The 20,838-nt window shown below is 53.4% G+C and overlaps 10 protein-coding genes across 10 annotated transcripts; 6 read left to right on the top strand and 4 right to left on the bottom strand.

Annotated features, from left to right (window-relative positions):
- Positions 1-595: 595 nt before the first annotated feature.
- Positions 596-1,122, top strand: A1O3_06446 (uncharacterized protein; the record flags this gene model as incomplete). The annotated part of the gene is made up of 2 exons (XM_007736566.1): positions 596-644; positions 695-1,122. 2 exons carry the CDS (start codon positions 596-598, stop codon positions 1,120-1,122), a joined length of 477 nt encoding a protein of 158 aa, XP_007734756.1.
- A 661-nt stretch (positions 1,123-1,783) lies between these two features.
- Positions 1,784-2,249, bottom strand: A1O3_06447 (cytochrome c oxidase subunit 6b; the record flags this gene model as incomplete). Its single annotated transcript, XM_007736567.1, has 4 exons — positions 1,784-1,882; positions 1,938-2,019; positions 2,078-2,111; positions 2,177-2,249. 4 exons carry the CDS (start codon positions 2,247-2,249, stop codon positions 1,784-1,786), a joined length of 288 nt encoding a protein of 95 aa, XP_007734757.1.
- A 304-nt stretch (positions 2,250-2,553) lies between these two features.
- On the top strand, positions 2,554-3,034 carry A1O3_06448 (uncharacterized protein; the record flags this gene model as incomplete). The annotated part of the gene is made up of 4 exons (XM_007736568.1): positions 2,554-2,686; positions 2,738-2,749; positions 2,806-2,881; positions 2,938-3,034. 4 exons carry the CDS (start codon positions 2,554-2,556, stop codon positions 3,032-3,034), a joined length of 318 nt encoding a protein of 105 aa, XP_007734758.1.
- Positions 3,035-3,557: 523 nt separating this feature from the next.
- Positions 3,558-4,119, bottom strand: A1O3_06449 (peptidylprolyl isomerase; the record flags this gene model as incomplete). The annotated part of the gene is made up of 2 exons (XM_007736569.1): positions 3,558-3,692; positions 3,784-4,119. The coding sequence occupies 2 exons, from the start codon at positions 4,117-4,119 to the stop codon at positions 3,558-3,560; spliced, it is 471 nt and encodes a 156-aa protein (XP_007734759.1).
- Positions 4,120-4,634: 515 nt separating this feature from the next.
- Positions 4,635-8,568, top strand: A1O3_06450 (uncharacterized protein; the record flags this gene model as incomplete). The annotated part of the gene is made up of 3 exons (XM_007736570.1): positions 4,635-4,843; positions 4,894-8,171; positions 8,225-8,568. The coding sequence occupies 3 exons, from the start codon at positions 4,635-4,637 to the stop codon at positions 8,566-8,568; spliced, it is 3,831 nt and encodes a 1,276-aa protein (XP_007734760.1).
- Positions 8,569-8,935: 367 nt separating this feature from the next.
- On the bottom strand, positions 8,936-10,153 carry A1O3_06451 (uncharacterized protein; the record flags this gene model as incomplete). The annotated part of the gene is made up of 1 exon (XM_007736571.1): positions 8,936-10,153. The coding sequence occupies one exon, from the start codon at positions 10,151-10,153 to the stop codon at positions 8,936-8,938; it is 1,218 nt and encodes a 405-aa protein (XP_007734761.1).
- A 953-nt stretch (positions 10,154-11,106) lies between these two features.
- Positions 11,107-12,622, top strand: A1O3_06452 (uncharacterized protein; the record flags this gene model as incomplete). Its single annotated transcript, XM_007736572.1, has 3 exons — positions 11,107-12,141; positions 12,199-12,309; positions 12,359-12,622. 3 exons carry the CDS (start codon positions 11,107-11,109, stop codon positions 12,620-12,622), a joined length of 1,410 nt encoding a protein of 469 aa, XP_007734762.1.
- An 839-nt stretch (positions 12,623-13,461) lies between these two features.
- A1O3_06453 (uncharacterized protein) lies at positions 13,462-13,689 on the bottom strand (the record flags this gene model as incomplete). Its single annotated transcript, XM_007736573.1, has 1 exon — positions 13,462-13,689. One exon carries the CDS (start codon positions 13,687-13,689, stop codon positions 13,462-13,464), a length of 228 nt encoding a protein of 75 aa, XP_007734763.1.
- A 368-nt stretch (positions 13,690-14,057) lies between these two features.
- A1O3_06454 (uncharacterized protein) lies at positions 14,058-16,607 on the top strand (the record flags this gene model as incomplete). Its single annotated transcript, XM_007736574.1, has 1 exon — positions 14,058-16,607. The coding sequence occupies one exon, from the start codon at positions 14,058-14,060 to the stop codon at positions 16,605-16,607; it is 2,550 nt and encodes an 849-aa protein (XP_007734764.1).
- A 550-nt stretch (positions 16,608-17,157) lies between these two features.
- On the top strand, positions 17,158-20,523 carry A1O3_06455 (uncharacterized protein; the record flags this gene model as incomplete). The annotated part of the gene is made up of 1 exon (XM_007736575.1): positions 17,158-20,523. One exon carries the CDS (start codon positions 17,158-17,160, stop codon positions 20,521-20,523), a length of 3,366 nt encoding a protein of 1,121 aa, XP_007734765.1.
- Between the last annotated feature and the right edge of the window lie 315 nt (positions 20,524-20,838).

Raw genomic sequence — 20,838 nt, forward strand, 5'->3', positions numbered from 1 at the left:
GAAAACGATGAGGAGGATCCTGAGGACTCGGAGCAGGGAGCAGGTCATACAAGTCGTGTCGAGTCTGCCTGCCTGGCCGGGCCTGATTATTCTGAACTGCCTGAGACTGAGATGTGGAAACCGCCGTCCACTGCCGCTGCCTCTGCCTGCTGCTGCTCCCCAAACCACAAAACCGCAGTACTAAATTACGCTACCACCACTTTTCTTCGTGTCCACCCCCAAACTAAACCTACCCAAACTTACAAATTATGGCTGCTTCCGATCTCAGACTGCTTTGCACGTCAAACATCCCCCCTCGGCCCCGTACACGGGACTGAAGGCCTTCGATTCTCTTGTGCGCGCTCTACGCAAGATCTCTTTGCACCTCCTCAAACCATGGGTCATCTTTGATCTCCCAGGCTTCTCCTCGAGACGAACGACCTTGCCCGCCTGCACCGGAACAGCTCGAGAGTGTTCCTACGTGCCCTTGACCGTCTCTTCACACATTCGCTTTCGCCCTATACTCACCAGAGTTAAAATAGAAGCCGCAGACACTCCTCCTTTTCGTCCACCAGACCTCTGACTGTTGCCCCGGCCTGCCCCGCCTCAGCCAGCCATGGCCAAGGAGTTGTCTATGACCTCTCGTGTTGGATCCGACAATCAACGTAGGTCTACCGCGCTCGTCTAGATGTGCCAATGCTGACGCCTAGCACAGGTTATGGTCCTAAAGGCGAGAGACTGGTGGCCGGTGTCGTTCCTCTGTCCCCGGACAAAACCCGGGTGCTCCTAATCCAGTCTACTCACCGCAACGGGTGGGTCCTTCCTAAAGGGGGGTGGGAATTAGACGAGGCAACGGCATCGGCGGCTGCTTGTCGAGAGGCTTGGGAGGAAGCTGGCATCATCTGCAAGGTGGAGAGGGATCTGGGACACATTCCTGATACAAGACCGACGACCGCCGTGACCAAGAATGCCCCCAAAGCCAGCTACCAATTCTTCGAAGCCACCGTGACCGAGGAGAGGGCGGATTGGCCCGAGAAACACAAACGAACTAGGCAGTGGTACGCTTATGCCCAAGCAGTTCAGCTTTTGCATTCACGCCCGGAGTTGTTGGAAGCACTGAGAAGGAGTTCGGTGAGAAAATAAAAAAAAGGATACACAGACCCATAATGGGATACAGGGTAAATTGAAAACCCAAGGTTGCGTCTTTCACAGATGGTCAACATCTGTTTCATTGGCATTACATGAATCTGCCTTAGACATATCCGACACTCGGGCTTACGTTACTGAAGATCGGCCAGTGCTGAGCGCTCTCGACCTGTAACCTGGGCTCAAGCATGACACAGACCTTACAAGCTGAAAGAGTTCGTGAGGCTGCAATTGGGACTGACTTGCGTAACGGAAAGGCCGGGGCACGTGTGGCATTGTCAGCCCCACTGTCGAGATCCCGGCGGCTCTCCTGGATCCTTCGCGTAGCAAGACCTATGAAGGCTGAACCATATTCTATACCGACTAAAATCACGTCCACGCGCACGCAATGGTGTCTAGGTCCTTGCGAACCGCAAAGGCGCCAGGGCTTCATTCCGTGTCCAATGCGGTGATCAAGTGCTGTCGTCTCAATGCGCATGGTCAAGATGTAGATTTGAATCGAAGGGAATGCGGCCAGGAGTGAGACCGACAGACTCGGTCCATTCGCTGTACCAGATGGAGCTGCGTTGGCTGGATCTCGGATCTACCTATGTACAATCCCTGCCTTCGGCATACCCCTTTTGATATTCTGGCTGTTCCTGTGTACAAAGATGCTCATCTAATGCTCAAGGTCTACTGGAAAGTTTCCAGCTGCTCGCTGATCATCCCATCTGCCAATCCAGGAGCTGGGGCACAGTGATCTGTACGCAAGGTAGAACTGTGACCTGTCAGCTTTACCCCTCCTCTTGTACCACATAGAGAAACCGTCGTACCTGTCTGCATGGCTTAAAGTCTTCGCCCTTTGCGAGGATGCATTTGTGATAGTCGACGTAATTCTGCCAGCAGTGCTTTGTCCTGAGACTCGTGTTAGGGTGGGCTCGGAAGGGTACGGGATACGGTCTGTAGAACGTACTGGTTCTGATTGGGAAATCGTGCGTCATATCCAGCTAGAAACAAACATCAGCAGCCCATTCACAGAGATGTGAGCTCGCAATCCCAGCTGGTAGCATACCAGTAACAAATTTGAAGGGTTTGGTGACGTTTCCACCAAGCTCCTCCGCGTCGGGAACTTCAATTTCGACCATGGTTGCAACTGGTGGTGACCTAGAGCTGAAGGGAAGTCTGAAGGAGAGAAAGACCTCGAAGGTAGGCTTGCAATGGTGGTGGTCTGAAGCTCCAAGTTGTATGAGAGTTGAATTGTCACCTGAGGAAGTTGCGAGGTGAGGTCCATGTTGCCGCCAAGGCTTTTATATCTGGACGTTGATTGGTGGTCTGCCCACGTCGGAGCCCAGAGCTTCAAAGCAACTGCGACTCCAACATCATTTGTGCTTCTGGGAGCTTTTTGCCTGCCCATTGCCTGCCACTCTCCACTCCTTCGACGTCGACGCAATGAATCCAACAAGACTTTTGAGGCTGCAGCCTTTGCGGGCAGCTGCTCTGAGGCAGCCGGCCTTCCGCCAATCCGCCTCGAGACAGACCAGGCCATTCCACAACTCTAGGGTGATGTTCAGGGCAAAGGCAAGTAATACTGTGACGTCTTCCGTTCATGTTGCTAACTTATTTCAACAGGAAGACGAGCAAAGCGGTAAGCATTCTTGGAAAGACATCCGTATACATTCCATTGACGAATGGCACTCTCAGCGCACACGATCACTCAGAGGATCCGCAGTCTCAAGAAGGTCCCTCCGGAACTGCTTCCCCTCGGCGTTGTCATCCTGTAAGTACAAGCACAGTCCTCCACGGGATAAAAATGGAGTACTGATGCCTTGCTAGGTTCGCCCTCTTCGCAGCCGGCTTTGCCATGACCAGGAAGCTGTTGACCGACAAGACCCTTCGTCTTCACAAAAACCCACCGAAGCCAGCGCACTGAGGAAGACTATCACATTCGCACCACATCGCCCGGGAGTCACGAATGGATATAAGCGAGTCGAGTAGTCCGTATTGCCGGCTTGGAGAATCCCCACAATGCAAGGACGTGTACATATCGAATAAGAGAGCATTTGCTGGCCCGTCTGACCTGTCTTCGGTTCCATCTGTTCCTTCTTTCCAGGCTGCTTTCCTTGCCGCCTCCTACCACCTAGGTGCCTGTCTTTAAACACGCCAGAACTATGCTGTGACACCATAACCCGCCCACTGCCTGTTCCTTCAACGCGGTCGTCCTCATAGGCCCGAGAATTGACGAGCTTGAACGCCTAGGCTTATGCTAGTTGGCCTGTCGTCAAATTTGGCGCTGGTCCAACATTAGTACGCCGATTTTCTAGTGAAGACCTTCGGCTGAGTTGTACCTCTAAGGTATGAGGAATTCTCTGTGATGAATATACGCCATTTGACGGGAGAAATCTCGACCATCGAAGTTCTCGAGTTTTGAAAATTTGGATTGGCATCAAGGTTTCTCACTCAGGCTTCGGCCCAGCCACATCCAGACCCTCTAGACCTTCCATAGGGTCTTCTGGCCTTTCATTCTTGGACTGTTCCACGGCGGCCTTATCCTCAGTTGCTGTTGTAGTATAGTTTGCGAGATATCCTTCCTATGCGCCCTGGGATCAGTATTGGTCTGCAAAGCGTACTAAAACATGTGGGAGCTCCTGAAGAACAAGGGTTGATTGTCAGTTCACCTACCTGTTCCCAAATTGCCGTCTTACTACCTAGGCCGACTTCGCCAGTATCTTTCCTGTCTGGTTTTGCCAATGCAACCTTAATCACTCGGCCATAGAGTTCGCTCTGATCCATGTTGGCGATGGCTTCCTTTGCATCGGCCGCATCTTCAAATTCGACATATCCAAATCCACGATGGAGATCTGAGGAGGACGGCGCCTCTGGCTTTGGCAGTGTTATGTCAACGATTTCGCCAAATGGAATAAAAGCTTCGGACAGCGTTGCAGCAGTGACGAGCGTCGTATCCAACCCGCCCACATAAACGGTGCTAGTATTCGGGCGATTCGAACCCTCGGCCATTGCGGTTCAGTATACTAATTCCTGCAGCCGTTTCAAGGTTGTTCAAAAGAAGAGAACTTGGGTCGTAGGAAAATGGAAGATCACGTGCCGAACAAGTTCTATCAATTAAGCATCATTAGTGCTAAGGGACTTCAAACTTGAAGAGCATTGCTGTTAGGCAGTGTTGGGGGGTATCATAGGCCCGAAAATAAACGGCGTGGGCTAGCTTGGCAATAGGCTAGGGGGCTCCTGTTGTAACAGGTCCTGCAAATAACGGGGTTAGGGTTGCTGCCTTCCTCCTAGAAGTTCAGGGATGACGCTTGGGCCACTGACATTTACGGACTCTGGAGAAACGACGGTGTCCAGATCAGAAAGTCGAATCTCTATTCTGGATACGATTACAGCTGTTGACACTGAGTGTTGATCTTGCTGTCTTCCTGTTCTGTTGGAGCATTTCTTCGTCTCTGCTGCATGCCTTCTTAGTTTCCTTCGTTTCATCCCTCCTCTCCTCCCGCATCAACCGGCCCTTTATCGTCATGGTGCGCCTCAGGGAAATCCCGCGAACTGCGGCTTTCGCGTGGTCCCCCGATGCAACTGCACCTTGGATTGTAACCGGGACAAAGTCAGGAGCTGTCGATATTGATTTCAGCAACGAGACGTGTCTAGAACTTTGGGATCTTGCCTTAGACAATACCCACCAGGGTCAGGAATTGCAGCCTTCCGCGACGCTGCCCACGGAAACAGGGTACGTGCTTCTTACTTGGTGTCTTTGTGGCATAGACTAACCGATTCCAGCTTTCATGACCTCGCTTGGACGCCTGCACAAGATGGATACAAGAGAGGGATCATTGCCGGAGCGTTCGACGATGGAACGCTAGGCTTATGGGATGCGGACAAAATCCAGGCGGACGCCGCTAAGGCATCAATCTTCAATAAGAAGCTTCACAGCGGAGCGATCAAGGCACTACAATTCAATCCGAGAATCGAAAACTTTCTGGCGACTGGCGGCGCTAAGGGGGAGCTGTTCATCTCTGATTTGAACCACCTTGACACACCCATACGCCTTGGGAGTACAGCTGCTCGGGCAGATGACATTGACTGCTTAGACTGGAACAAGAAAGTCTCAAACATCTTAGTCACGGGCAGCAGCGGGGGCTTCGTCACTGTGTGGGATATGAAGACGAGAAAAGAGAGCTTGACGCTCAACAATTACCAGCGGAAACCAGCAAGCGCAGTCTCCTGGGACCCTGAGAAACCTACACGACTGATAACTGCTGTACCCTTGGAACAAGAGCCTGTCATATTGGTGTGGGATTTGAGGAATTCGCATGCCCCGGAGAAAATCCTGCGTGGGCATGATTCTGGAGTCCTCTCGGTCTCCTGGTGCCCTCAGGACCATGACCTTTTGTTGTCATGCGGCAAAGACAACAGGACCATCTTGTGGAATCCCCAAACTGGACAGTCTTACGGAGACTATCCGGTTGTGACCAACTGGACTTTCCAGACGAGATTTAATCCTCTCAATCCTAACTTCTTCGCGACAGCTTCCTTTGACGGCAAGCTACAAATCCAGACCCTTCAAAACACCAACCCGAGCAGCACACAGAATGATCAAAGCCAGGCCGCGGATGGTGAAGATTTCTTCTCCAAAGCCCAGACCCAGCCTCAATCGTCGTCTTTCTCGCTCCCCAAGGCACCCAAATGGCTAGAACGGCCTGCATCTGTATCATTCGGGTTTGGAGGACGTATCATTAGCGTCCGACTAGCTGAGCCCGGGACTTCGAGGGCTTCCAAGGTCAGCATCAGCAAATTCGAGGTCGACTCTAGTGTTGGGAGTGCCACAGAAACTTTTGAGAAAGCAATCCAGTCAGGAGATCTCAAATCTTTGTGCAAAGAGCGGGTTACCACCGCGAAGGCAGACGAGGACAAGGCCGATTGGACTGTGATCGAGACGCTGGTGTCTCAGAATCCTAGATCAGAGCTTGTGAAGTATCTGGGCTTCAATGACACTGTTGAAGAAGCGACAAATGGCCTCGAGCAGCTTGGCCTTAGTGCCGACAAAGCGGACGAGCAAAAGCCACCAGTCAATGGCGCCTCCAAGTCACATAAGCGTTTCCAGTCAATCTTTGCAAGTTCTGCCGATGGCGACTTCCTATCCGAACTTGCGGCGACCAAGGGCACGAGGACTAACAATCCATTCCAAATCTATGCAGGATCTGAATCTGAAGCCGACCGGAAAATTACGCGAGCCTTGACCCTGGGACAATTTGAAAAAGCGTTGGACGTTTGCCTGCAGGAGGACAGGATCTCGGATGCGTTCATGATTGCTATATGCGGAGGCGAGAACTGCATCAAGAAGGCCCAAGAAGCTTACTTTGCGAAGCAAACTGGGGGGCCCAGTTACCTTCGACTCCTTGCATCAGTGGTAGGCAAGAACCTTTGGGATATTGTGCATAATGCGGACCTAGCGAACTGGAAGGAGGTCATGGCTACTTTGTGCACATTTGCAGATGAGAAGGAATTCCCGGATCTCTGTGAAGCTCTTGGAGACAGAATCGAAGAACAGCTCGGTGACCTCACCACCGTGGGCCGCAAGGACGCCTCTCTATGCTACTTGGCTGGTTCAAAGCTCGAGAAAGTCGTCGCCATTTGGGCACAGGAGCTGAAAGAACATGAAGAGACTGGTGCAAGCGAGGCGGATGCATCGTCAGTTTTCTCTTTGCATGCTCATGGCCTGCAGGATTTCATCGAAAAGGTCACTATATTCAGGAAGGTTGTCAACTTCCAGGACGATGAACTGTCGAAAAGTGGAGATTGGAAGCTGGAGGCCCTTTACAGCAAGTACCTGGAGTATGCAGATATCGTCGCTGGATCTGGTCAGCTCGACGTGGCCCAGAAGTATCTCGACTTGCTGCCGACGAGCTATCCCGGTGCAGACATTGCAAAAAGTCGGATCCAACAGGCAAGGAAGAAGCCGATTGCACCAGGTACTGTTGCTCAAACCACCTCAGCCACTCCACGGAACAAGGCTCTTCCAGGACTCGCTTCGTATCAACCCAGTGCGGCTGCTTTCACTGCCACAACTTCAGCTGCCCCAGCTGCCCCTGCTACATACGGGCGTGCTCCTCCACAGCCTGCGAATCCTTACGCGCCGCCAGCGTCCACTAGCACTCCCGCCAATCCTTATGCTCCAATTGGTGGATATCAACCTCCTCAGCAGATGAGGGTGCCTCCGAACATCACTCAGCCTTACGGCATGCCACAGGCAAATCAGGTTCAACCTCCACCGAGATACAACCAGTCCCCAGCAGTTCCCCCACCCTCTCAAGACAAGAGCATGTCCAACTGGAATGATATTCCGGAGGGCTTTGTCAAACCCCCGACTTCGAGAAGAAACACCCCCAGCGTCCCTCCACAGCCGGTGCAGAACCCTTTTAGTCCGCCACCTCTCGTTCAGCAACCTTCCCCCCCAACGGTTCCCCCATTTGGTACCAGGCAGAGGGCTTCTCCTGTTCCTCCACCTCCCAAAGGGTCAGCTCCCCCAAGAGTGACTTCTCCGGCCAGCGGATTATCCTATCCACCCATTGAGCGGCCTGGTTCCTCGGCCAGCAATGCATACGCGCCGCTGCCAAGTGTGACCTCTCCGTCCCTTGGACAGAATGTGATGTCTCCGCCAATCCCGAGGGGGCCTTCACCGTACAACGCACCACCGTCACATGGCCCCTCTGCTCCGAGTAGATATGCTCCCGCACCAGGGACGCAGTCGACCAGCGCGCCCCTGTCACGTCCATCTGTGGCCCCACCTCCACAACAGTCTTCCTTCCAACATGCACCGCAGCCATCAAATCCTTATGCTCCATCTCAGTCACCACAACAACCAAGACCCAATCCTTACGGCCCGCCACCGACGACACAGACGCCACAGCAAGCCTCGGCACCTCCACTGCCCACACCGTCGCAGCAATTTATCTCCGCCCCGCCGCCAAGCACAGGGTCGTCCCAACAAGCACCCTCAAGACCAGGGACTGCCGGCTCCGATAAGCGATCTGCACCGCCTCCGGTGCGAAAACATCGTAAGTGGAAGCTTCCATGACATATCTAGGCACTTGCTGACCATTTTCTCTAGCCAAAGGCGACCGCACCCACATTCCGCCATCTGCGCAACCGATCTACCAGATACTCTCCGCGGAGATGACCCGTGTGAAGGCGCGCGCTCCAACTTCGTTTAAGCCGCAAGTTCTAGATACGGAGAAGCGCCTTGATATCCTCTTTGACCATCTGAACAACGAAGATCTGTTGAAGCCGGACACGGTGGAGCAGATCAGCGAGTTGGCAGCCGCGCTGCAGAATAGAGATTTCGACCGTGCCAGCGATATTCAGATAGATGTGCACACGAACAAGGTGGACGAGTGCGGCCACTGGATGGTCGGCGTGAAGAGACTGGTTGGCATGTGTAGGGCTACGCCTTGAGTCGGCAACGAGCAGACATGATTGTGTCGGGTTCGTCTGCATGGGCGAGCGACCAGCGATGTCGGTGGGATGGAAAAGGATGGCACGAGTTCTACGGCCGTATGGATTGAGAATCACGATGCGTCGACGGACTCTTAAGTCATTGGCTAATATGATAGTGAACAAGAAATGCCGTCTCTTTGACATGCTGAGAGACACATTGATACACAAGTGATCTGTGGATAGAAGCTTATAAAATGAAAACTGCGCAATCCGAAATCATACATTTGTCATTCCATGCTAATTCAAGTGTGGACTTGCCATCAGGGACTTTGCAGAGCCACCTGCGCCTGAAATACAGCATCTGGCCAAGCCTGACTCCGTTCTCTCACCTTGAAGGCAAGGAAAACGGGGCTGCAGGTCTCGCTGTCGGGAAATTCCTCGAGCTCAGAAGCGTCCCCTTGAAAGACCTGATCTCTGCCTTGAACTTGGACGCCTGGGAGTCTGAAGCAGGGTTCTTAGGTTTATTCTTGTCGTCTGTCACACCGTAGGTTGCGAAGCTGCTGCCATAATCGATCTGGAACGGGTTGTAGCTCGCCTCCAACTTGTCGAGTACAGCCTGAAACTGAGACATTTGGTCCTTGAGACGGTCCTGCGAAAAGTGCGTCGTTGTGGAGGTCAAGAGGGACGAGAGATTGCCGTGGAGGGACTTCAAGCGGGAAGCTTGTGCCACGGTGGGATCGTGGGCGGAAGCATCAGGCAACGAGGAGGCGGAGGAGGAGCGCGACCGTAATGGCGATGTTTGTGTCGCAATGTCTCTGTGAAATAGTTCGGTTGGGTCAGAGTCAATAGAGTCAAGGTCATCGTCTTGTTCTTTCTTTTTCTGCAGAATTGTGCTGCTTGCGAAGTAGGGGACATGAGATACGGTCGACTCGAGCTTTTGGCTCAGTGTCTCTAGGTCTGCCTTCGCGGTCTCAGCTAGTTCGTGCCGCGCCTGCGTCAACGTCTCTAGCATCGGTCGCACAATGTACTCGCTGGCGCCGTATGTAAGTGCTGATACACCGGCAAAGACATACATCGCGTTCGCGAGGCGCTCGAAGGTGACCAGCGGAGGAGGTTTCTGAGGCTTCAGCAGGAATTCTGGATATGTAATTATTGGAGGTATCTCTCGCTTGGGCGCAGCCTCGGCCGATTGTCTTGCTTCAGTGGGAGGTGTGGCAGGGCGGTGTTCCATCCCGACTTCTCTTTGACTCAGTCCCTGACTGTTATCATGCACAGTTTTCAATTCTGACGGAAGTTCGGGGTCAGGAGATGGGGATGAGCTTTGTTCTGGATCGAGCAGCGTCTCTATGTCGACAGCTCGAAGGCCCTTCTTCTGGAGGAAAGCAACTTTGCGCTCTCTTGAGGCGTTGCGGATTGAGTCATCTTCGAGAAATCTTCGCGCTTGCTCGAGTAGAGGGAGTTCCGTGGTTGGAGAGAACTGGGAGGTATCTTGGCTCAAGGAAGGTTGGTCATTGGGAGGAGTGCTGCTTTCTTCCTGTCGGGGTGGGCGAGGTAACTGCCATTCGGGGATGGAGGGCTCCTTTTTCGGATCTTGGTCTGCCATCCTATAGACTTGTCCAAAGGTCTGGATGTTCGTGGAAGGCGAGCAACGGCAGAAGCGAGACAACGAGTTGTTGGTGTCAGTATGGAGTACTGGATCATCTTGCCAGCCTCGGCTCGACGCAACCAAGCCTGGAGAGGGTGAATAGGGCTTAGGGGCCTTAGGAGCCCTTACTAGGCCGGAGTCATCAGCCACAGGTCAGCCACTTTCGAGACCACGCGACGCCACTTCAAAATATCGGTGGTCGTCCGCAGTGATTCGCTCGAAACGTGTCTTCAGCAGTTTCCGGTGTAGACTCCCTCCTGTTCCGTGTCGAAGGAGTAACTCAAGCATTGCCAGAAATTTTGTTCCACCACTGGCAGGCCTCAGGCAGTTTTGGCTTTGCTCAAGCCCAGAGACAGGGAAAGCAAGGGATAGCACGGGGTAGGACGCGCAAAACTCACCAGGATCAACCGCCACGGCGCGCAAGATAGTGGGAACCGAGCTAACGAGGGAGGCCCTTTAGCCGAGCCTGAAAAATGGCAGATAGGAACCGCCGTGTGCAACGTCGGGTCAGCGATGCAACTGATGACTTTTCAGACGAGTCCGATATAGGCAGTGGTGAAAACTACGACCCCAGGATATCCGACTCGATGCGAAGAGCAGGCAAATATGAGTGAGTTGCCCGCTCTTTACCCCCTTTGCACGATCGTCTGAAATAAGCCTGAGTTGTTGTCTTGTTGTGAATGCGTCCAGTCTGCAACCATGCCGGCCCACACCCTGCCTCTGGGTGTCGGCGGAATCACAGTGGTGGTGAATACGGACAGACAATGCAGAGCGGTGAATGTAATCCCACACATGCTCTGTTTCTACGCAGTGCTAGCACAACCCCTGTTGCGAAGGTTTAGATCGTCTACTACCTCGCCTTCCGTTGCGCGGTGCAACCGGCAGCCAGCGTCCCTGCCGAGACCTTCGTCATGTCGTTTATCACACTTAAATACCGTTCTTCTCGGAGGGGCAAGGCTAACGCGGCACTCAGTTCTTCCAGCGCCTCGACGCCAGCGTCGTCCAGGCCACGTCGCGGGGGTGCATCGTCTGCACCGTCCAGCTCTTCTGCCACTCTCCAGCGAGGCCTTGGCTCTGCAGACGACCGACGACAGAGCCTCAAGTTGACGGTCAAAGCTGCCCCAAGCAAACTTCGAGAGGTCATGCGTGCAAACGAAATTGAGTCACTCCAAGACACTCTGGGTGGCGGGCAGGTCTTGGAAGAACCACGAAGCACCCGCCGAAGTGCACTAGCTTCGAGGGTTGGCCCTCGCGTGGCCCAGAGACCTACATATGTGGAGTACGGCGAGAGCGACATTGAGGACGATGACGATGACGACGACGACGAAGAAAACGAGGAAGAAAACGAGGAAGAAAACGAGGAAGAGAATGAGGAGGAAGAGGAGGACGAAGAGCTCAATGACTTCGATCAGCTCGGCGCGGAACCCGAGGGTGGAACCGAAGATGAGGATGTCGATATGGAAGACTCACCTGCCCCGCCTCCAAAGCGCCACGCTGCGCCCAAACCTCCAAAGATCACTCTGAAACCACCGGCTAATCGGGCGGACAGCAAGCAACCGGCAAAGGCCAAACTTGTCGTCACCCCGGCGAAGGTCGGACCGGTCAAGTCAGTCGAGGATCAGGAAATGGAAGATGACCCAGACGACGATGAGGTCGACAACTCATCCGATCTCTCCGACGAGGAAGATCGAACTACGGGCAATGTTAATGAGGAAACCATGGGCGAAGAAGAGGAGGTCGAGCTAGAAGATGTGGATGCCCAAGGCGAAGAGGACGATCTCGAAGATGACGAGGAAGAAGACGATGCCCTGGACGACAGCGACGACGACACTCCGGCTTCGGGCTCTGCCACGCCTGATCTGACCCGACTGACAAAGAGACAGAGAGGCAGGCCAGAAGACCAAGGCACGCTCATGGCCCTGGACATGGCCCCGCAACAGCGAAAGGTACTTGACGAGTTGCCGCCCATCTTCTGGCTACGATTTTGTGCTGACCTGGTCTAGTTCTTCACCGACGAAGAGAAAGCGATGAAGAAGGACGAACATGCAAGAAAGCGCAAGGAGTTGACCAAGCGTAAAATACAGGAAGAAAAGGCTGCTGCCTTGAACCGCTTGGTATGTCCGCGGATGATTTCTTCTGTGGTCTATGCTAATACCTAGAAAGCTCAAACCCCAGGTGTCCAAAGCTCGAGGGGCGGCTCCAAAACCCGAGACTCTGGCTGCGGCAGCTGCAGCCGCTGCGGCTGGATCGCCATACGACGACGAAGAAGTTTTTGAGAAAGCCAACCCGCTGTACACAAGATGGGTCAGTACAAAGGAAGGGGTGCGGCTCGGAGCTCCCGAAGAATGGCTGGGAAAGAGAGTCGGCCGTACATTCGGACCGCCGTTGTCGTCGAGCGGCAATGCGCTCGTGCAAGAGGTCGAGTGAAGTACAAGAAGACGAGGCCGGTCGGTTCCTTTTGCAAATACAGGCCAAAAATTGCCCAATGATATTGTTCAGCTCCTTGAGATCAATGGCGTGGGGCAAGGAGGCTTTTTAGAGGGACGAGCATGTATGGATATCATGCATTCATTGCAAACATTGCATTTTCGGTTAGCTGCAAAGCCAGAATCGCTGCTCTAATGTTTCCTGTCCTTCTCGACATCGGACTTGCGACTGATCGATGCATCCAAATTGGAAAGCTACCTCTGTTTTCTTCTCTACAAATTCTGATACCGCACTGAAGATGGGGCTGTAGCCTTCTCCTATTCAGTAGAGAAGATTGATTTAGTCGATCAAACGATCCCCCCGGCTCGTTCAACTTCAGTAGTTCACCTTGATACTAAGGAGTGAGACCTCATCCGCACGGAGTTCGTGGCCAGAAGACCCCTTGGCTGAAGATGAGATTCTTGCTGCAGCCCTTGCTCTGCACGGTTCTCAAAGACGAAGGGTACCAGAAGCAGACGCCACATACAACAACATGGCAAAATCGTCTCAGTTGGCCACAGTCAGTCCCAAATTGCCACGATAGATATTCGGATGATGCTGAAGTCGTCTGCCACGGTGGATGAAGCGAAGTTATTGCGTCGTATCGAACGATCCAGGAACGCTCAGTGACCGCGGCCCGGAAAAGGCTCAGCTTGTGCAGGATCTCGCAGACGACATCTTGGTCTCGGATGCTCGAAGTGTCCCAGGTGCAGTCTTTTGCGAGGATACTGTCTTTGATCGTGAGCCGGCCCTTGGCACTGAAGCCAACTCTTTCAAGCCCACTCCCTACGGCTGCCTCCTCAGCCGGTCTGTGGGGCTTTGGCTTGTTCGTCTGCCTTTGCTTTGGGTGGTTGGATTGTCTGCGCAGGAATCTCGATCAAATTGGGGCCGAGGTCTGCAGCTGCCAGTTCCCTATGGTAAAAAGCGACACAATCAGCTCGAATCCTCAAGAGGTGTTTGACAGTGGCTCCGAACTCCTCTTTCAGCTTCTCCAGAGCACGTTGCTCGAACGCAGGTTGGAAAGTCATATATCCTGGGCAGCATCAGTTGTTTGCTCGATTACTGCAGTCAAAGAGGAGGGGCAGACCATTGAGGACACCAAAGCCGACTACTAGAGCCCATCCGACCAGCCGGCGACTCATCCTTCCTCTGTGGCACTGATGATCGAAGCTGGTCGCAGTCTCCTCACATCTCTGTGTTCTCGAAATTTACCCAGTCCGTTTGTCGTCAACACGGCCACCTATCGGAAGAGCCCTCCGTTCAATACCTCTAGCGTCTTGGCAAAATTAACCACTGGAACGACGCGTCTCCCGACGCGACAGAGCCTCCCGATACTAGTATGGGAGATATCAAACCAGGATCTCAGACCGCGACAAGACCATGGAAAGCCTCAGCGATGGCCAACTGGAGAGAACGCGGCTATGTGCCGGACTCTGATGACGAAGAGGATGAAGGGGAGGAAACGGAGCAGGGTGTCAATGCCGTGCTCGGTCATGGCAACGCCACTACTACTAAGCACTCGATTGAGGCATCTACGACTGTAACAAAGCAAGACAGCGGTCTTGAGGACCGATCGGACGAAAAGGCTGGACCAAGCACCGTGAACCACTCTTCTCAGCTTCGAAATGTCGACAACGGTCGCTCGGGCTCTAATGGCTCTGCTCAAAGAAATCCTGCCACTGAAGCGCCGGTATTGCCGCAGCCATCTGGCAGTCCAGATGATTCAACAGCTGCCATGCTTGAGGCTGAACTCCTCAAAGGTCTGCAGACTGTCCAGGACATTCTGGGCTTTATGGAGAACGATGGTGAAGACGACAATGATAGCCCGCTTTCGTCTCTCCCTTCATCGCTCGGAAATTCCCCTCGTCCGACCTCCCCAGCTCGGTTAAGTGCAGCAACAGATATCAGACAGTGTGAAGAACCGACAGGCCACGGCATACACAGACTAGTCGAGGAGCTGGCCGAGCCACGCATGAGAAGGTCTTTTCGACCTCGAGCCCCGATTCAAGTGCATCCTTATGCTCTCGAGGATGCCAGATACAGACAGACTCTGAAGTCCAGGGGTCTAAAGCCTGTCCCATTGCAGCAGATCATCTCGCAGCCGCATGAGGCCTCGGAGCAGGATTCCCAAGGCGCGGACACCTTCGAAAGTAGTCAGTCGAAGAATTCCGACACCCACAGCCGGCCTCGGAGCCCGGCCTCGGACAAGGACGATGAAGAAGAGTCACAAAGTCCGATCCGCGGAGTACGCACGCATAACACTGGTCCTAAAATCTCGCTCGGCGACGACCTTCCTGACTTGTCAGATATTCTAAGAGGCCATGTACCTCAAATCCTGACGAAAGCTTCGCAGAAGAGTCGGCAATCGAGGAAGTCTCGGAAGGCCGCGACTGATGATGATTCTCGTATCTTTGATCTTCCGGACGATCAGGCTGTCCCCAGACGGCCCCATCGAAAGAAAAGCCCAAGCTTCCAGATCCCACCCTCGCCGCCTCGGTCCCATGGTACACGATCATCTCAGGATGGTCCGCTGCCTGACATGGATGAATACTTATATGGTGACACAACCCCTACACTTCTTCCGACTCCGTTGTTGTCCTCTGACAAGCAGGGCATGAAGAGAGTCCATATCGAAACTCTTAGCTCTGATTCGGAACAAGTCGTGATCAGCGATGAATCCTCGGCACATTCAAGTGCGACCGACCGTTCTGAGGATGAATCACATGGTATTCAACAAATGCGCCGAAGGATCAAGGGCGTCTTGCCGGCGTCCTGGCTAAAGCTAGATGTCAAGAAGCGGGACAGCAACCTTGTCTCACGCCATCAGGCACGGTCGCCTGTCAAGCCAGCTCTGGAAAAAGGTGTTGCACAACGTGTTTCGTCTTCTGCCATAAGAAAAATCCGCATGGGGAATCGTTCTGTTCGTACTGTGGATGCTGACGCCATGTTGGACACATCATCAGAGAGTGATTCGGACGAACCAGCTATGTCGCCCTTTGATGATCTGGATGGCGATGTCCAGATGTCGTTCGAGGGTGACGTTGTTGAGGACAACACCATTAATGCAATGCTTGCTCCGAGGTCTCGGAAGGCTCCATCGAGAAGGAGGCGGCAACAAAAGACTGGCACTCGGTCAAATTTGTCGGCGATAAGGCCTGGGAAGCCAGATGGACACTTCCGCCACAGCGTAAGCAGGCCCGCTGGCATGGGGTCAAACAACATCTCACGCCCAAATAAGAGACTTAAGAAGAGGCACCAAAAGCCCAAGATGAGCATATTAGACGCGCCTAGTTTTCAGGACAAAGAAATCCCCCGATTCCTGAAGATAGCAGGCAGGCGAGGACGAGGCTTCGGCAAGACGAGGCTCCAAGACCCATCCAAGAAGATCTTCCAAATGGCAACCGCAGAGGACACGTTGGATGTCATCAAAGAGTTGAATCAGTGGACAAATCAGCAGAAGACGAGAGGGCACGGCCTTGAGGGCACAACCCACCACCCCTTGATCCCACAGCCAGGCAACATCAACGGCCTACGCGACGACTTCACTGGCACCACTGGAAACAATGGTTCAACTCAGCTCACTCACCTGAAGCAGACCACTGAAGCGGTCCTTCAACGAATCCACGTTCACCAAGCTGGGCCTCGATCTTTCCATCCGGAGCGTGACTGGACACCTCAGGATCCGCCAAGCGGCATCCTGGAATATTTTAAGCCTCGACAACCGCAGCGCAGCCGTCCCAGATCTAATCAGCAACTTAACAGCTATACAAGCAGGGCAGTGCAATCCCGGGAAAGTGCGAATGTCCCGCATAGCGTCCCATCCCTGGTCAGGCGCGTACCGCGCCCTCCTCCAGGAAGGAGGGAGCCATCTGGACAGCCTCTCGGAGGCCATCCAACAATTTCTGCTACCTCAGATCGGCAGACAAGACTTCGTCCTTCAAGGTAAATGGCCCCTCTCGCACTTGTGGGGGAAATAGTACTGAAAATAGAGCAGGAAACGTCTTCCGAAAGCGCTTCACCGAAGCAGCGTCAATATAGCTGTTCGCGAAGATTTTCCGAGCCCCTTGACGGATGAACTCCAGGATCTTCATCTGCACGATACATCGGACATTATATCCCAGGCCCTCAGCAATCCTCCAAGTACCCAAGCCCTGCAAGACACCCACCTTTTCCAGAGTTCGGTACTCCTTCAGGGAAACCTTCTTCAGATCCTGAGTTCGCCGATGAGAGACAGCTCTACTCTGCTCGAGCCAGCCGGGATTAGTACTGTCATAAAAACACCAAAGTCGGGGCGTACTCTATCGTGTGCTGTCTGGACAGTAGACACCAGTTCAATCGTACGCGACGTTTTCGTCGAGACAACTTCCGTCATACGCAACGATACAGGCGCAGCCATTCCCGGGCGAAACGAGCATGCCCTTCTAACTAGGTGTGCAGAGTCAATCGAGAGCATCATCATCTACATCAACCAGAGTTTGACAATTTCCGGAGTACATATGTTGAAGGCATTCATCGCCTCTACTTGCGACGATGTCGACACGCTCCGTCAAGAGATTGAGTCCTGCAACAGTGCCAGAAGCCAACCTCATGTTGCAGGGACCGTGGCCGTCTTGAATCGATTGCTGATCCTTGCACATCAAATCGCCAGAATCAGCAAGAGTGCTGCAATTGAAGGTGCTGTCAGCGTCAAGGTGCTGGAAAGCAATCAGATGCTGGTAAAGCTCGCGTGGTTTCTCACCCTGCGACAAGAAAACACTGCTAACCTGTTCTCCTACATCGCGAAACGATCTGGGAGTCACTCTGTCCGTGACGCGCTGCTCTTCCATATTCCAGTCGCTGAGATTGAGACCATCGTCATACTACACCAAGTGTGTCCTGGCCAGTCATGGGCTACTTACCTGAACAATCTGCCGTCATACCTTCTAGGAGCCGAAAAGAGTGAAGCTCATCCTGCAGAAACGTTGGCCTATACGATCCTCATCCTGGGATGCCTTTATTCTGTTGATGGTGTCAGGGAGCGCACCGCAGGGGCCAGAGAATTTTCGGACATCTTCGCCAGCCCTGGTCTCTCTGGGCTTCCGACAGCGATGACAGACTTCCTCAGATTCTTCACTCAAGAGACCGCACGAAGGAAGTCAAAGAGAATCAAGGACCCTCATTTGAAAAAGTTGGCGCAATTTGGTCTCGTTGCATTCCAGTGGTGCCTGGTTCTTGCGCGGAGTTCGGAGGAAGATGCTGCTGATAACTTGCTGAAACAGATGTTCAAGCAGTACTCCAATAAGTCCAACAATATGCTTGACTTTTTCTCACCCACTACGACAGAAGTGCCTAGATTCCTGGATCGCCAGGTTGGAATCTCGGAACTGGCGCCCCAGCCTGATGACACCGACTTTCACCTCTTTCTCAAGCTCACAGCCTTCACTCTGGCCGTTCAGCCCAGCATTGGCTCTCAGGACAACGAAAGGTTGAGAAAATTCAAGCTACGCAAGTTGTCCTTGGTGTTCAGTCTATTACCTAACAATGGTCGCGATGCCGGGGACGATAAACCCCTTCTTGTCGAAGAATCCAAACCACTGACAGTTCGAGACCTTGGAGCTGTGGCAAACCGCTATCTTTTATTTTCCACACTCTATCACTACGCACCAGCTGGTGTCAAACCGGAAATATCGAAGGTCAGAGATCTGGTCGAGTTCGGCAACGCTCACGACGCCGTATGCACGCTTGCTCTTCGATGCTGGGCTAGTACCGTCAGGTCGACCATCCCGCAATCGGCATATGCGCCAGAACTCCATGAGCTGGCTGTGTGGATTCAAGACATGATTTTCAAGATTAGTGACAAGCTGAAAGAAATTCCCGTTGCCGATAATGACGGCTTAGGTGGCGACGGCGAAGAATCTTACGTGGCCAACGCCCACCGACAAAATCGAGAGACCGCCAATTCGCGGCTCATCAGTATAGCGAAAGTATATGCCGAGGCTCTCGATCTCTGCTTTGGCGAATGCCAGGCGCGATACCTCTTGACAGGCGATCGTCTTCCCGACCTGATTCGTCTTTGCGACGCGCGCAATGGCCTTGATGATCGAGTCATCAGCAGGATCTTTGATGTATTGACCGCATACCTCAGAAAGGCTTCGGGCGCCCCCACGGATTCGGTCAAAATGCTACGAGATGACCTACGGGAAATCGTCCTGACTCACCTCAGCCGCCCGCGTCCCCCTGATGACATGCTGATGATGTCGATGGTAGAGACGTGGTATACGCTTGCACATATCTTGGTAGACGGAGGAAACAACACTTGGGATGATTACTGGTCCATCTGGGCCTCCTATTCCATTTACCGATTCGGTGGTGGCACCGATGCGGCCAGACACTGTCGCGTCATCATGTCCAGCAAGATCGCATCGAACAGGGCTTTTGTGGTTTCACAGATACGTGAATTCCTCACCAGCTGGTTAACGGGAATCCTAGGGCCAGAGGACGACATCAGGTTCGAACACCTGCTTACAAACACGTTAATGAAGACTTTTCCCGACATTCTTGGCCTTGGGGATCTGCGCAGAAAACTTGCAGATGGGGCACCGAATTTCGATCTTACTCGCAATGATCTGATCAAACATCGCCTGGAAATCGTTCGCCATGTGGTACGAAACGTCATTCAAGATGCCCAATCCGCGAATGAGCTCTCATGTGTTGCCTCTCTCACCCAGTTACATGCAGAGCGTCTACTCGAGACTATCACAAGTGCCCTGAAGGACACCTGGGGACGGCTCGAAGGGGCGACGAGACAGGCATGGACACCGTTCATTCACGAGGTTGTGTTTGAGCTGAGCAGATACTCGTTCCCAACCTTCAGGATCGACCCATGGTTCCTGGATCCAGAAGACCTAGAACTTGAGGATAAGGTTCTTCATCTAGAACGGCTCTTTGTCTGCCACTTGGGAATCTCGGCTCAACTCGACGATGAGTACGCGGTTGCAACCTTCCGCATAGCCTGCGAACTGGCTGTAGTGCACGATACAACGGAGGATTTGATTAAGCACCTCGCCACTACGTTCTCTGCAAGCGACGTCAAATACATCGACGACGAAGGGAGATTCATGCTTGACATCCCAGCCCAATTCCGCTTCATCAGAGCAGTCTTTCCAGTTTATATCGAGCGGGTGCTGGACGACCGCTGCCCCACAGTGGTCCTAGGGCCTACGGTGATGGCTATAGCTACAGAAATCTGCAACAGACTCGAAACTCGTGTTGATCTTGAAGACCAGCCTCGCATGGAGCAGTTCGCCGCCATGACAGTAGTGCTGATGAGTGCGGCCGTCAAGGCACTGCAGTCCACACCCTGTGACTACGAGACAGCGTTCGGCAGTGCACTTGGAGCGTTGGCTGACCTCGTCTGCCTCTGCGCGAGCGTTTGCAGCCGTTGGGCGCACCTTCACCTCCTTTTTCCGACATCGGCTGCAACCCTAGCACTGCAGGAGAATGTGCAGACGTATGGCTTGTACGTTTACGAATATGCCTGTTCGGCTCTTCGTTTGCCTTGCATCCCAACAGACCCGAACTTCTGGGCAGCACATTCGAGCAGCAGAGTGAGGTCGGCGAAGGATTTTGGGTTTTACTTAACCGACATCGAGTCCTTCAATACCGAAGATGTTGTCGCTCTCAACAAGGTGGCCAGGAACGACCTCGAGCACTCAGCACGGGAGTTGTGGACGCGTGCCGGGCCAGTCTGGCGCTACAGGAGGCCCGGGTCTTCGGAGTGGACGCTGGAACCAGAAGGCCACAAGGCTGAGGAGGTGAGGGAAGATGTCAGAATGGCTGTGCAAGAACTGTTGCGCGCGCTGGAGTTGTTGGGTGTGAAGTAGAAGGAAACCCCAGACCGGGACCGGGACCGGGGCCGCGACCGCTTTTGATATTGGGTAGATACAAACCTTGACTGATCTACCGTGCGTTCTGTTGTCCTTCCTCTCTAATTCAACATTTGACTCAATGTCTTGTCTGGGGTCTGGAAAGGGATCGATCGTAGAGGTCCTGAGTGAGGGCTAAGGGGCCTAGGCCAAGGCTGCGGAGGCGTCGGGGCGCAGGCTGTTATCGATAAGCGGTTGTTGCTGCGCCAACCTCTGGCCCCTTGTCCGATGTCAATATACCATTCGGGCTCCGGGGCTCAGTTCTGGACTGTC

Source organism: Capronia epimyces (genome assembly GCF_000585565.1).
Source record: "Capronia epimyces CBS 606.96 chromosome Unknown aczIQ-supercont1.5, whole genome shotgun sequence".
Taxonomy (NCBI): domain Eukaryota; kingdom Fungi; phylum Ascomycota; class Eurotiomycetes; order Chaetothyriales; family Herpotrichiellaceae; genus Capronia; species Capronia epimyces.